The sequence below is a fragment of the Chrysemys picta genome, chromosome 21, assembly GCF_011386835.1.
Source record: "Chrysemys picta bellii isolate R12L10 chromosome 21, ASM1138683v2, whole genome shotgun sequence".
Taxonomy (NCBI): domain Eukaryota; kingdom Metazoa; phylum Chordata; order Testudines; family Emydidae; genus Chrysemys; species Chrysemys picta.
Window position 1 is genome coordinate 6,623,381 of NC_088811.1, and position 13,891 is coordinate 6,637,271.

The 13,891-nt window shown below is 39.7% G+C and overlaps 1 protein-coding gene across 5 annotated transcripts in view; it reads left to right on the forward strand.

Moving 5' to 3' along the window:
* The window catches only part of SLC35E2B (solute carrier family 35 member E2B), a 31,447-nt gene that overhangs the window by 7,674 nt on the left and 9,882 nt on the right, over positions 1–13,891 (forward strand). For all 5 annotated transcript variants that reach the window (XR_006175079.2, XR_010594261.1, XR_010594262.1 and 2 more), the window contains exons 2-6: positions 4,180–4,701; positions 5,470–5,605; positions 6,471–6,598; positions 10,834–10,954; positions 13,320–13,373. Coding sequence is in view for 2 of the 5 variants with exons in the window: in XM_008167297.4 (XP_008165519.1) it covers positions 4,377–4,701; positions 5,470–5,605; positions 6,471–6,598; positions 10,834–10,954; positions 13,320–13,373 (764 nt within the window). In the remaining 3 variants the exon portion in view is untranslated. The remainder of the gene's footprint in view (positions 1–4,179; positions 4,702–5,469; positions 5,606–6,470; positions 6,599–10,833; positions 10,955–13,319; positions 13,374–13,891) is intronic.

Below are 13,891 nucleotides of genomic sequence, written 5' to 3' on the forward strand. Positions count from 1 at the left end.
CCAGAGATGGAGAGTCCTCCCTGAAGTTTGTCAGTATTGTTCTACATCTCTAGGTAATGGATTGCTCTGAAGACAGTTGAAGCCCACCTCCAGCCCAGAGAGTGAGGAATTTTTTGGTGTCTTTTTAATCCCTTGCAAATTAAATGCTTGTGCAGAAATAGCTGAATATTACTACAGTATAATTGCTTTTTTAGTGAGTAACTGACACATTGCTTTCCCCCACTCTGCATCATTCCCTTTTATTCCATTGACTTATATTTAAAAAAAAATCCCATTTGTATGAAAATAAGTCTATTTTGCAGTAATAGGAATTCAACGAGTGAAATCTTCCCTGATCAGAGACCAGCATATTGCCCTAGGAAGATGTTTTGCTGTGTAATCTCCATGGTTTTTGTCCTTGTACTCCCCCCCCCTTCCCCTTTAAAACCAAGTTCTTGAAGGGAGGACACAGTTACTTTATATGTGGCAAAGAACTCAATCTTGGATTCCCTATCTTCATTAACAGCTCAATAAACAGAGTACTGTTCTTAAAACAGGAGACTCAGTCCAACTCTGCTGTACATTAAATGGCTATGAATGATAAAGATAAATATTTTATGACATTTAATATCTCTCTTGGCTAGAAGCTGCTGTAGCCTATTTTAGTTTGTTCACCATTGCATTAATGTGGTTTCCCGTACATGTTTCACTGGTTGTCATGTTGTAAATATATTTAGGGTCCCATCCTGTGAACACTTCCACATTTGTAACTATGCTCAAGGAAGGTAATGCTTTTGAAGTCAATGCGACTAGTACTAGAACTAAATTTTCACTACATTATGGTTCACTGAGCGCCTATTCTTTACTGATTCAGCAGTGTACACTGTAAATTTAATCAAGGGAGTTCCATGAGAAAGGATACAGTGGTTGAAAAGGTTCTCAAAGCTTATGCACAGGTACAATAAAACACAGATTTACTGAGAACCAGTTAGCAGTTGAAGCAGCTTACCTCCCATCCCCACCTCTAGTATTTCATGTGCCTCTCCTCAGAGACACTGTTGTAGGTTCCCCCAATTGTGGATCGCTGTGGAACAGGGATGTGTCTTTCACTATGCTGACGGGTGTTTTGGGAAGCTTGTTGATTGGCTAGCTCCTTATTGAACTCGAGGCAGGAGTTACTAGAATTGCAGATATTACAAAGCTTGCTGGTCAGTCAAACCACTTTCCCTGATTTTTATGAATCCCTTATTTTTCCCAAATATTTTAGTTGTCTCCCTGAAACCTTTGGAAAATTGACGCTATTCTTAATAACAACGAGGAGTCCGGTGGCACCTTAAAGACTAACAGATTTATTTGGGCATAAGCTTTCCATGGGATCTTTCCATGCATCTGAAAAAGTTGGTTTTTTTACCCACAAAAGCTTATGCCCAAATAAATCTGTTAGTCTTTAAGGTGCCACCGGACTCCTCGTTTTTGTGGATACAGACTAATACGGCTATCCCTCTGATGCTATTCTTAATAAATTTATAATCAGCAGATAATGACTAGAGCTGATATGAACTGTGTTCCTGCTAGTGAGCTTTAGAATTAGACATATTTTTTGGTGAGATTTCTGCCATTCATTTCCTTTGGTCAGGCCAAGTCATCAAATTGTTAGGTTCTCAGATACTGCGGTAGTGGGGTAACTTATAAGTACCTGAGAGAGAGAGATCAGTACCAAGCCTAAATGTATCACTGTGCAACAAAAGAAAATGTTCAGTTTTTCCCAGGGAAATGTTAAATGTTTGCAGTTCCGGGTCGCTAACAGCTGCAGAAATTAGTCATCCTCAGATCATGAGATCCTACAATTTCATGGCCTTGTTCTGCCTGAATGTTTGAGGGTGCATGTGGGCTTATCCAGGCTGAACTAGTTGAATCAAAGGGGAAGGAGGCTTTCAGTATTACTATAGAATTTACAATTATGTAAAACTCAGTGCTTCAAAGTGTCAGACTTAGAGAAGAAAGGAGTTCTTTCTGCAGCACTCTTAAGCAATTTGTCTGTTTAAAAAAATAATACTGAATGTATTTAGCTCATAAGTGAAATTAACCACCTTAAAAGCATTTTTAGATCAACATGAATATATGAGGTACAGGAATCAGTATAGGAAGGGCCAGTACCCTAGCACTCTTTCATAACAATGGGTGTTCTGCTGCTGGTAGGAGGAAAAGGGCGCAGTGGTGGATAGGAGGAGGTCCATTTTGCTACAGAATAAAAGTAATATCTGCGAAGTAGAAACTTTCAATACAGAATAGTTGAAGTTCAGTGGGACTACAAAAGCTATGATACAGTGAAACTTATTAACTTTTCAGTCTCATTTATCAAAGGTTTTGTAATGCCCATGTCAAGTCTGGCTTAAAAAAAAAGAGAAGAAAGCAAATGTCTATCCTGGCCAATTTACTGAATAAACATTTTCCTATAAAAACCAGTGCAGGTCCATTAGCTCTTACTAACTCCTGTGGGTTTTGTACTTGCTGTGTATGTTTGCTGTGCTGCCATTGTTCAGATGCACTGTTGTATAACGACCTCATTGCAGACATTGTTTCCAAGATGCCCATGGTAACCTGCCACCAAATAGTGGCATTTTTTAAACTCTTCAATCAGTTGAGTGTCCTCAGAGCCACTGATGCTCTAAATCAGTGATACTCAGACCCAGTGGTTCAGGAGCCAACTTAGCGATCAACATTACTCAAAAGAGCCACAGTAATGTGAATTCATTGTTTCATTTACCATTTTATATGTGTGTGCGTGTGCGCGCGTACGCATATATATATGTGTGTGTGTGTATATGTATGTATTATTATCATAGCAAAATGACTGACCAAGTATTATTATTTTATCAACTACAACTACAACCTAGTAAATGCATCCTGTTTGTTTATAACTTAGTTTGATTAATAATTAAATCACACAATGTTTTAACATCATGCGCTGCAAAGAGCTGCAGGAGACACAGTAAAGAGCCACTTGTGGCTCTCGAGCCTCAGTCTGTGTCATTGCTCTAAATATACCTTTCCAACTCCCCCACTCACAGAATATAGACTACAAACTAAAAAAGTAAATCTGTTCGTGGCTTTTTATGCTGATGGTAAAAAGTTACTATAGAACAATTTAGCCCTTACTGCAAACTTTGGACCCTATTTGTGAAAACAGATTACTTGCATTACTGTGAATATGTCACATAGTTTATGTGGAAGAACAGACAGCATAGAGTGTTGTTCCTTGTTCTTTTACTCGCTAAGGGTTGGTCCATGCTAACCCCCCAGTTCGAACTAAGATTCGCAACTTCAGCTATGTGAATAACGTAGCTGAAGTCGAAGTATCTTAGTTCGAACTACAAGGTACTTACCGCAGGTCCACACGTGGCAGGCAGGCTCCCCCGTTGACTCCGCGTACTCCTCTCGCGGAGCAGGAGTACTGGTGTCGACGGCGAGCACTTCCGGGATCGATTTATCGCGTCTAGACAAGACGTGATAAATCGATCCCAGAAGATCGATTGCTTACCGCTGAACCCGGAGGTAAGTATAGACGTACCCTGAATTCTTCTGTGGTTCACCAGACTTTGTGTAACTCATAAGAGAATAGAAATGAAGACACATGCCCTGTTGTCGATAACTGAGTTGTAAAGTAGTGATTGACTCTTACATGGAGATTTTTTCCACCAATTGGTTGTCAAGATTGGATGCTTTTCTAAAAGCTCTGCTCTAGGATTTATTTTGGGGATGTTCTATGGCCAGTGTTATACAGGAGGTGAGAGAGATGATCACGATGGTCCTTTCTGACCTTGGAATTTATGAATAAGCAGAATAGAGAACAGCACATTGAATAAGAATAGATTCTCTAATTGAAAGTGAAGGTATTCACTTAATATATTTTGATGGAGAGGAAACCTTTAAAACAAAACATACCTTTGAGGTTTCATTTTGTCTGTGCTATCTTGAGCACTTCAAAAGCTATGTTTAGGCAAGATTTTCTTCTAGGACTTGATATCCTGATCATGCTAGCAGGGAGAAATCAATTTTAAAAAAATGCAACAAATACAAATCTTTATCCTCTTCATAGGCTGCAGATGAAAATGGCATTTCTGTGATGTGAAATATTCAGAAAATGAAAGTGTACTCAGATAACTGTGAACTCTTTCCTTCTTTTTTTTAAATCTTCAGAAAATGCAGTTGACCACTGGAAGGAAGTATGTGAAGTTTATTTCTAAACAAGATGCTGTCTGGAGGACCAAATAAATTTCTGTGGACCATTGAAGCTGAAAGATTAATGACATTATTTTTGTCTCTTCACTGTGTGGTTCAGTACTAAGTCAATGTTGCTTTATGTTAAGACCAAACAGTAGTCTCCTGACATCAACATGTCGTCTGTAACAAACACTCAGACTCTGGTGGACTTTGATCCTCCTGTCCTTGAGGAAAAGTCAAAGGGGAAATCATTATTTCAGTTGGGCCCCCTCTTTGCTAACAGGAGTGAGAAATTTGTAATTGCCAGGAGTGACAGTGTACCAGAAGAAAATGTACTGAAAATAACCATCACCGAGACTACAGTCATTGAGTCGGACTTGGGCATCTGGAATTCTCATGCTCTGATCTACCTCACATTATGGTTTTTCTTCAGCTTTTGTACCCTTTTTCTTAACAAATACATTCTTTCACTGCTGGAAGGAGAGCCCAGCATGCTAGGTAATTATGATTTTCATTATAAGCTTCAGTTCCAATAAAATATTTGAGTGTCAGATTCTGTGTGATAGACTTAAACTGATGAGTGGTTTGTTCAGAGTGAGAGCAGCATGGTCAAGTGTTTTAAGCACAGGACTGGGATCTAGGAATGCCTAAGCTGTAATTTTGGCCTTGACATGGACTCCCTCTGGCTTTTAGTGACTCTGCTAAATTTCTGTGCCTCAGTTTCCCCCTCTGGAAGGTGGGATAAAACTATTTCATAGGGATTCTGTGAAGATTTGTAAGGTAATGTTTGTGAAACGCTTTAAAGAGGAGTGCTATATAATTTTTGTATACAATGAAACTTTGTAGTCTATTGAGTGGTAAAATTGTGTTTTTAGGGTTGTTGTTTTTTTTAACTTAAAGTCTAATTTTAAATAAATTGTTTGTATTCTTATCTCCAGAGACCTACATGGATCTAAGGTCTCACTGAATTGCAAAGGTTTGGTCTTCATATGACCATGAACAATAGTTGTTGCTAACATACCTGGTTTTTAAGGAATAGAGGGGCATGGTAACTATGAACTAATCTTTGTCTCTTATCCTGCTGGTCGTTTCAGAGGGAAAGGGTTTTTACTAGAATTTTATGAAGCTTAGAGATAAGCATCTATATTTGTTGACACCTACCAAAGATCTCTGAAACTAAATTGATCTAATTTGGTATCTAGGATAGCTTGGTACTCAATGCCGTATTCATCTTCTGACCTCTCTTGGTTTCTCATTTTTCCTTAGGTGCTGTTCAGATGCTTTCAACCACTTTCATTGGCTGCATAAAAATGTTTGTTCCATGTTGTTTGTACCAGCACAAAACACGTATCTCTTACCCTCCCAATTTCATCATGACAATGCTGTTTGTTGGACTGATGAGGTAAATGGTTAAATATTTCCAGGGGGGCAGTATAGGTGGTAGCACTGTGTACTGCCTTGCAGGAGACCCACTTTCACGTCTCTTCTTCCTTCATGAGAAGGGCAGAGGGCATTGTTCATACAAAACATTTTCTCAGAAATCTCACAATGATCCATCCATCCTTCAGTTGCTCTTTCTAAACACCTCTTTTCTTCTGACAACAAGTCTTTGAAACTTTCTTTGCACTCCATTGGTTTTAATCCATCATCTCAAAAAAAACAAAACAAAAAAAAAACCAACACCCTCTCTCTTTTCTTAATAGTTTATTTTGGTGATGTGATGTTTCTCTTCTCTTTAAGACTAATACTTTGTTTTCATTCAGGACTACCAGTTGTTCTGATTATTACTACTTATTGTGGTGTTGCTGTGTCCTCCTATTATCCTTTCCTAGCAATTTGTATCAGAAGTTACTTAAAATATTTATAAAATTACATGTTGTTTTTAAACTTACATCTTTAAAAGAAAGTATTTGCTATAGCCTTAGATAGAGCAGGACTATATATCATGCCTGATGAGAGGCTATTGAAACATCTGTTTGGGCTCACCTTCACTTCAAGTCTAAATGGGTTTTTACTAAACTGGGAGCAGCTATTGAACAGTCTTTCAGCACTGTTATGTTTTATGATTTAAAAGGAAACTGAATGGAAGCTACCTTTCATTCTGATGAAATAGGAAGCTAAATGTAGCATACATAATTTAGTTACTATACCACAAATGTGTATATTGTGGCGCAGTAACTAAATTATGTTTAAGCATCTAAAGCTAAAATAAGCCTTTTAAGCATTGTTTTACTGTCTCTGCTTGACTTTGTGTGTGTCTCTTTCAGGTTTGCAACAGTGGTTTTAGGTCTAGTAAGCTTGAAAAATGTGGCTGTTTCATTTGCTGAAACAGTTAAAAGCTCTGCACCTATTTTTACTGTCATTATGTCCCGGATGATTTTAGGGGAATACACTGGTAAGTAGTTTGTTGGAATGTAATCATTTTGCAATGTAATGTGGGCTATTTGGCGATTGACAAAGAGATTCCATCTGAGTTGTTTAGTGATTAATGCAGCTGGAAAAATTGTCCTTATTGAACAGAATCTAAACTGTAAATTGAGCAGGCAAGGACCTTTTTTAAAGTAATTTGTCAAAGGACAGTGTTGGTTGGAAATTTGCTTATTTGACCAAAAAAAATACCGTTACAATTTTTTAGATACGTATATACTCGATCATAAGCCAGTTCGTTTATAAGCCGACCCCCCCAAGATGGATAAGTAAAAATGGAAAATTTTTATAACCCGTTCATAAGCCGACCCTATAATTCAGGGGTTAGCAAACTTTGGCTCCCAGGCCATCAGGATATGCTGCTGGTGGGCCGAGATGGTTTGTTTACCTCAAGCGTCCGCAGGCATGGAGGTAAACCTAAGTAAACAAAGTGTCCCGGCACGCCAGCTGCTTACCCTGACGGGCTGGGACAGCAACTGGTGGGAAAAATTTTTTGGGGGGGGAGAAGCTGGGAGTCAGGGCAGTAACCCCTGTGACCACCCCCCACATGACCCCACCCCTAGCCTGGGACCCCCACACTCTCCCCAACCCATCCCTTCCCACTTTATCTGGGAGGGCCAGGGGAGGATGTCTCTGAGCTGGCTGGAGCTGCTCTGGCAGGCTGGGTAGCGCGGCCGCAGGCTGCTCCGGCGGGCCAGACTAGGCGGCGCAGCCATAGCATGTTCTAGTGGGCTGGGCCAGGCGGCATGGCTGCAGCGGGCGGGGCTGAGCGGCATGGCTGCAGCTGGCCAGCCCCGGAACTGCAGCTGCTTCGGAGGCTGGGGGGAGAGCAGCATGGCCAGAAGCGGAGAAACTCTGGCCCTGCCTCTTCCCTTCTGCTCTGCTGGCTATGCTGCCTCTCCTTGCTCCCTCTGTTGGGGGGAGGGGCTGTGTCCCACCTCTCCCTCTCTATCCCCGTTCATAAGCCGACCCCCTTCTCTGGTGCTTCCCTTTTTTACTAAAAAAATTCGGCTTATGAACAAGAATATATGGTACATTTTTTAAAAATTAACTTTATGTATATGTTTCTCCCATGTGGAAAGCTGCTGATCTGACAAGCATTTTAAAAATCTTGAATGTCTTCACTGTGTCCAGCCTGAGGCTAAAAAATAAAACTGGCCTCTTACATGCTTTTTCATAATCACCACTGAATTGCAATTGCATTCTAGTCTTCTAGTCTTTGAGAGACCTTGCCCCGATCAGCAATGTGCATTCTTCCTGACATGAAGTCTGAGGGGGAGAGGACTGAATGAAGCCAGAGGAAGGAGGATTAGCACAATCGCAGGGCAGGAGGGCAAATATTAATTTCTTCTGCCATTTGAGGACATTGACAAGAAAACCAAGACTGGAGAAGATACATTTTAATTTACCTCTGCAGGGCAGATGTGCTGGTAACTCAGTACACCTATAATATCTTTAAATGCAGGTCAACAGCTTGTCTGAAATCTCCTTTGATTGAAACTAAAATATCCACTAGTTTTGAAATGAGGAGTCATTACTAAACAAGTTAAAATGTAGCTCATTAATTTTTTCTAAATTTGTATTATCTGACGCATGTTGTTTTGGAAGTACAGTAATGTAAAGTAGAGCTGGATGAATTTTTTTGGCTGGAACTTTTTTCACTGAAAAATGCAGATTCAACGTCACTGAAACACTTTGTGATTTTCTTTCTGGTTAGGTGAATTGTTTTCAGAAAAAAACCCTCTCTGTCACAATTATTCATTTTAGAAAGACAGGGTGGGTGAAGTAATTGTGACATGCCCCACAGTACAATCTGGATTGTTGGATCGTTGTGCCCTCTTAACTCTCCGGTCTGGAGTGCACTATGCCCTGCTTTGTTCTGTGAGCTGCCACTCTGCCCACTCACGCCAGCCCTCTAGCATGCAAGTCACCCCTAGACATATACCAGAGTGCTGTGCACAGCCACTCTTGAATTACATACAGGGCGACACCTGCATATTCCTAGTCCAGACTTGCACCCCAGAAATGTCCATTTTACACTGCTTAAGATCCCTTTGATCAGAGTAAACTCATTAGTTTGTCTTTCCCAAAATGCATATTAATATTAATATGCACCAGCCTTTGTAACCTGAGTAGATTCTCCAAACTTCAGTCAAAACCACACAGGCTTAGATAAAACATTAAAATAAGTTCATTAATCACAGAAAGATAGATTTTAAGTAATTATAAGTGGCATAATCATAGAAGATCAGAATTGGTTACAGAAAGAAATTCAAGATAAAATCGCAGTCTAATTCCTAAAGTTTATCAAGTTAAGTCAGATTTGAAGGTTTCTCTGACCCAAAAGCCTACAACAGTCTGTGCTAACTGGGAAGCTCTTCCAGTTAGGACCACTTCTCCCAGTTCAAATATTTCTTTGTCTTCCAAGTGATCTTGTTGCCTTCAGTATAGGTTGGGGAGGAGAGGGGGCCTGATGATGTCACTGTTCCTTATTTTATACTCTCCTCCAGGTGTTGGAAAAATCCTTACTATGTCCTGGGGTTAGGCAGCCCCAGTGGCGGATTTAGAGTTAGTGGGGCCCTGTGTACAAATTCATTTTTGCCCCCTCCCGCGACCCAGCCAAGAAAAAGATCATTCTCTTATACCCCCCTTTTTCATTCTTTTTTCTTCATTCTCCTCCTATATTATAAGTAATGGGAAGTAAATTAAAATAAAGTGAGGTACCTTGATTGGGGTAGGGGCTTGGGGTGTAGGAGGGGGTGAGGGCTCTAGGCTAGGGTAGGGGGGTTGGGTGCGGGAGGGGTGAGGGGTCGGTCTCTGGGAGGAAGTTTGGGTGCAGGCTGCAGGCTCTGGCTGGGGTAGGGGGTTGGAGTGCGGCAGGGGGGTGGCGCTTACCTCAGGCGGCGCGGCTCCCAAAGCCACTGGCACACACCCCCCTCTGGCAGCGGCTCCTAGGTGGGGGGGCCAGGGGTTCCCGGCCAATGGGAGCTGCGGAGTCGGCGTCTGGGGCAGGGGCAGCGTGCGGAGACCCCCCCAAGGGTTGCAAGGACATGCCAGCCACTTCCAGGAGTGGCATGGCACGGAGGGAGGGAGGCAGAGCAGGCAGGCAGCCACCTTAGCCTTACTGCTGGCACGTCTCTGCGCACTCCTTGGGGTGAGGGGGGCAGCAGGTCTCTGTGCGCTGCCCAGGGTGGGGGCAGCGCTTGGAGCCACCTCCCCCCAACCAGTGGCACGCAGAGACGTGCCAGCTGCCGGATGCTTCCAGGAGCCCTGCTTGCCTGAGCCCTGCTACGCCACCGGCCGGGACTCGGGTGCAGGTTGTCAGATGAGATTTGTCCTGCATTTTGGGGACCCCCCTGTCGGTAGGGGCTCCATGCCACCACATGGTTTGTTTCATGGTAAATCCACTCCTGGGCAGCCCCATTGCTTACGTGCCCTGCATTCAGTTCTTCATATGAATTGCAATTTCTTGCTTTTGTGTACCTGAGGCTTGACATGCAAGACTTGTGTTCACAGTTCCTTTGTTATTTCTAAGGAACTGGTCTGTGGGCATTTCCCAGACTCTCAGCACGTTTCAGTAACAAATATAGCTAAATCTCACAACTTCATATACAATGACACACACATTTCAACAGGACAGTAATGTTCAACAGATTATGACTTTTCCAGTGACACCTCACAAGGCATATGTGGTACAAAATATATCATAACCAGGATATATTCTGGAAAAAACAGACCCGAAGAAGAGCTCTGTGTAAGCTTGGAAGCTTGTCTCTCTCACCACCAGAAGCTGGTCCAATAAAAGTTATCTCACCCACCGTGTCTCGCTAATTTCCCGGGACTGACACGGCTACAATAGCACTGCATACAATGATTCATTTTGACATTTTTGAAATGAAAAATTTTGATTTTTTTAGTTTAAACAGCTTTTCATTTTGAAATTACCTTCAATTTTATTTTAAAAGATGCAAAAACATTAAACACTCAAAACAGAAACAGTTTTATGTAGAACAGAACATTTTGTTCAACCTGAAACAATTATTTTTCAACGTTTTCCTTTTGCTGAAATTTCCCAAAAATTAGTTTTTGTGTTGACCCCAAATGATTTTTTTTTAAATTTGGAACTGCTAGCAAACATAAAATTCCATTACTCACACAGCTCTGGTTTAAAGCCAATTTTTAATTTATTTTTTTCACTTACAGGATTGCTGGTGAATCTGTCTCTTATTCCTGTCATGGGAGGATTAGCTCTATGTACAGCCACTGAAATCAGCTTCAACATTCTGGGTTTTTCGGCAGCTTTGTCTACTAACATCATGGACTGGTGAGGCCTGATGAAGGTTGCATGTGGAGAAGAGAAGGAATTGTTAGTTTACAAATAAACTAAGTCATATCTTGTCCCAGACTGTACAGTTCAGCTGGTGTTTCCCATACAGTATATTGATTCTTGGTATTCAGAGAATTATTTCTTAATAGAAAGCATACTGCTCTTAGAGGTGAGAACGCCATACCTGTCAGAACACAGTGGATAAAGAATAGAACAACTCCTATTCTACAAAGTCATGTACAATTGAATTATCTCTGTTCATGACTCTTGACAAAGTCTATTTACCAGGGATTATCAGTATGCAACCATTTTGTCATTTGTGACTAGCAGTGTCCTGGTTTGTAGCCTGTGGTAGCTTTTTCTTTTAACTATCAGGCGGAGGGTGGGACAGAGCCAATCAACTGCAGGTTCTTATTGCTGGTGAACTCAAATGGTGAATATACGTTGCTTATGTTTTTTAATAAAATATGTGACCATGTTATGGAAGAATTGCCAAATGCATAAAACCAGTAATGCACAAGTATGTTGCAACTAATATATTATGGAAGAGCACCAGCAACTCTAAACTTAAGGTTGAGCAGATATATTTAATGTTGCTGATAAGATAATTGAAGTACTCTAAGTTAGGTTATTGGGATAATATTTTAATATGCTAGGTTAACAATGAGTTCAAATAACACATGAAAATGGAAAACTTCAGGCATGGTAAATCATTATTGACTATAGTTAAACTCAAAGTAATCAGAAAGCCATGACAGTTTTCTGATACACTTATATAAGAACACTTTTCTCTCTGTAAAGAAAGCCTTTTAATATCCTATTGCAAGGTAAAATATATAAACTAAAATGCAGAGAACTTTCTGATTCTTAAATATGTTTAAGGCAGTTGAGATTATCTACAAAATTCTTCAGTCGTGTGTCTGCATTAAATGGTGGGCAATTCAAAAATAATCAGTGTAATAGACTGCTGGCAATTTTTGTTTACAAAATGTCAAATTCTGTGGTCCAGAATTGTTTACAGGGGACACTGGTTCTTGCCACTGTTGTTGTATTTGGATTAGTATTCATGTCCAGCCCCTGTCATTTCCTTTAAAAGTTTTGCCTTTTAGATCTAATTTGGGTCCAGATATCCTTGTGTTAAAACAAAATAGGCAGACAAGATGATTGTAGGCCTGATTCTACACACTTGTTCATTTGTATTCACTTAGCATAAGTATAAATAAATACACCAGGTGCAAGACAGTGATGACTCTAGTCTCTCTTTCAAATCATTTCTGTCTATATCTCAAGGCAGATGCAAGTGCAGGCATGAGAGGGCTGTGTGCATCTTTTATTTTTAAAATTATGTACCTGCAAATCAGGTTTGGTGCTTCTGCTTTTGGTTAATGGCAGTGTTGTAGATTAGTCTGAATACTGAATAACTATGCACTCATTTGTTCTAAATGCCCATATCAATGCACTACACCATCACAGGGTGGATATTCTTGCCTTGTATTAATTTTTATCACTGTTTCCTAGAACACAGCTGAACAGTAAAAGAAAAATAAAGAGTATTTTAGTTCAGTTCTCTAGGAAGCACTTGAAAATTTAAAGTCTAAACCATTTATATTTAAAATGTTAACTGCAAAGGAACCTAACACTGCTTCTGAATGTTAAAAGTTAATAAGGCAATGCAAAAATGTAAATTAGCATTTTCACTTGCAGTATGTCAATATTTATAAGGAATGTGTAGAGTAGATTGGTGTTTTGTATATATTTCAAAGACAGTAATATATGAATCTGAGACTTAGCTGGTTAAAAGAAAAAAGTGCAGTTGGGAGAATATTAAAATAAAATAACATTGTATTGTGGTAACTTTATAATTCTGGGAAGATTTTGTTCAATACAGTAATTGTGTTATAGTGTGTTCTGTAATTCTCTGATCTTACTTTCATTTCTTTTTAAAAAGTTTATTACTTAATAGTGAATAGTGTGCTGTTTATAAAATGGGAAATTAAAGCAAATTAATTAAATTTAAAACAGGATATCAAAACTTTCTAAAGTATGTTATAGGATATTCATTTTATCTATATCTATATAGATATATATACAGATATAGATATAGATATAAGCAAAAGAAGTTAAATTGCTTACTAAAGGCCTTCTTTCTGAATGCATCTTTGTTCTGATCTGTAAAGTATTCTGTTTAAATGCATGAAATAGAAGAAAACCCAGTGTAAATCTGAAGTTGTATATGACTGTCAGGAAGTATTTTATTGAAAACCTCATTTTCCGTCTTATGGAAATTACCATTAAGTTCATTGTTTCATCTGTTCACTATAAATGGCACCTGCAGATAAATGTTTTGATTTTGTTTCCCCAGTTTGCAAAATGTTTTTTCCAAAAAGCTGCTCAGTGGAGACAAATATAGGTTTTCGTAAGTATCTACAATATTTCAAATATACAGCTTACAGAAAGGTCCCAGGAAACATCAGGGAAACACTTGTTTATAGTCATGTGGGACCGGGACAAGACTTTCTGTCTTCTCTATGTAGTTTGCTGATGACAGGTATATCCTATATACTGTACTTTAAATGATTGTGTGTCAGGAGAGGGACGAAAAACTTTTGTATCCAAAATATCCATAAGCATTTGTTGGGGAAACTAAATCATGATCAACCAGAAATTCCCTCAGGATACCTAAAATGACAGTCACTTACTCCCAAACACAAAAATAACTCCGGGGGGCCCAAACCTGGAAGCCCTCCATCTGCATAGAACTCCCACTAGGCTTGAAGAAACAGGCCCTTAATTTCCATTCTACATTTTAAAACTCATGAACAGTACATGAAGGTATGAACAATATAGAACGCATGAATCAGTAATCAATTATTGCAGCAAATTCTGCCTATCCACAATTACAATACCTTTGAAAACAAATTATATAAAATGTTA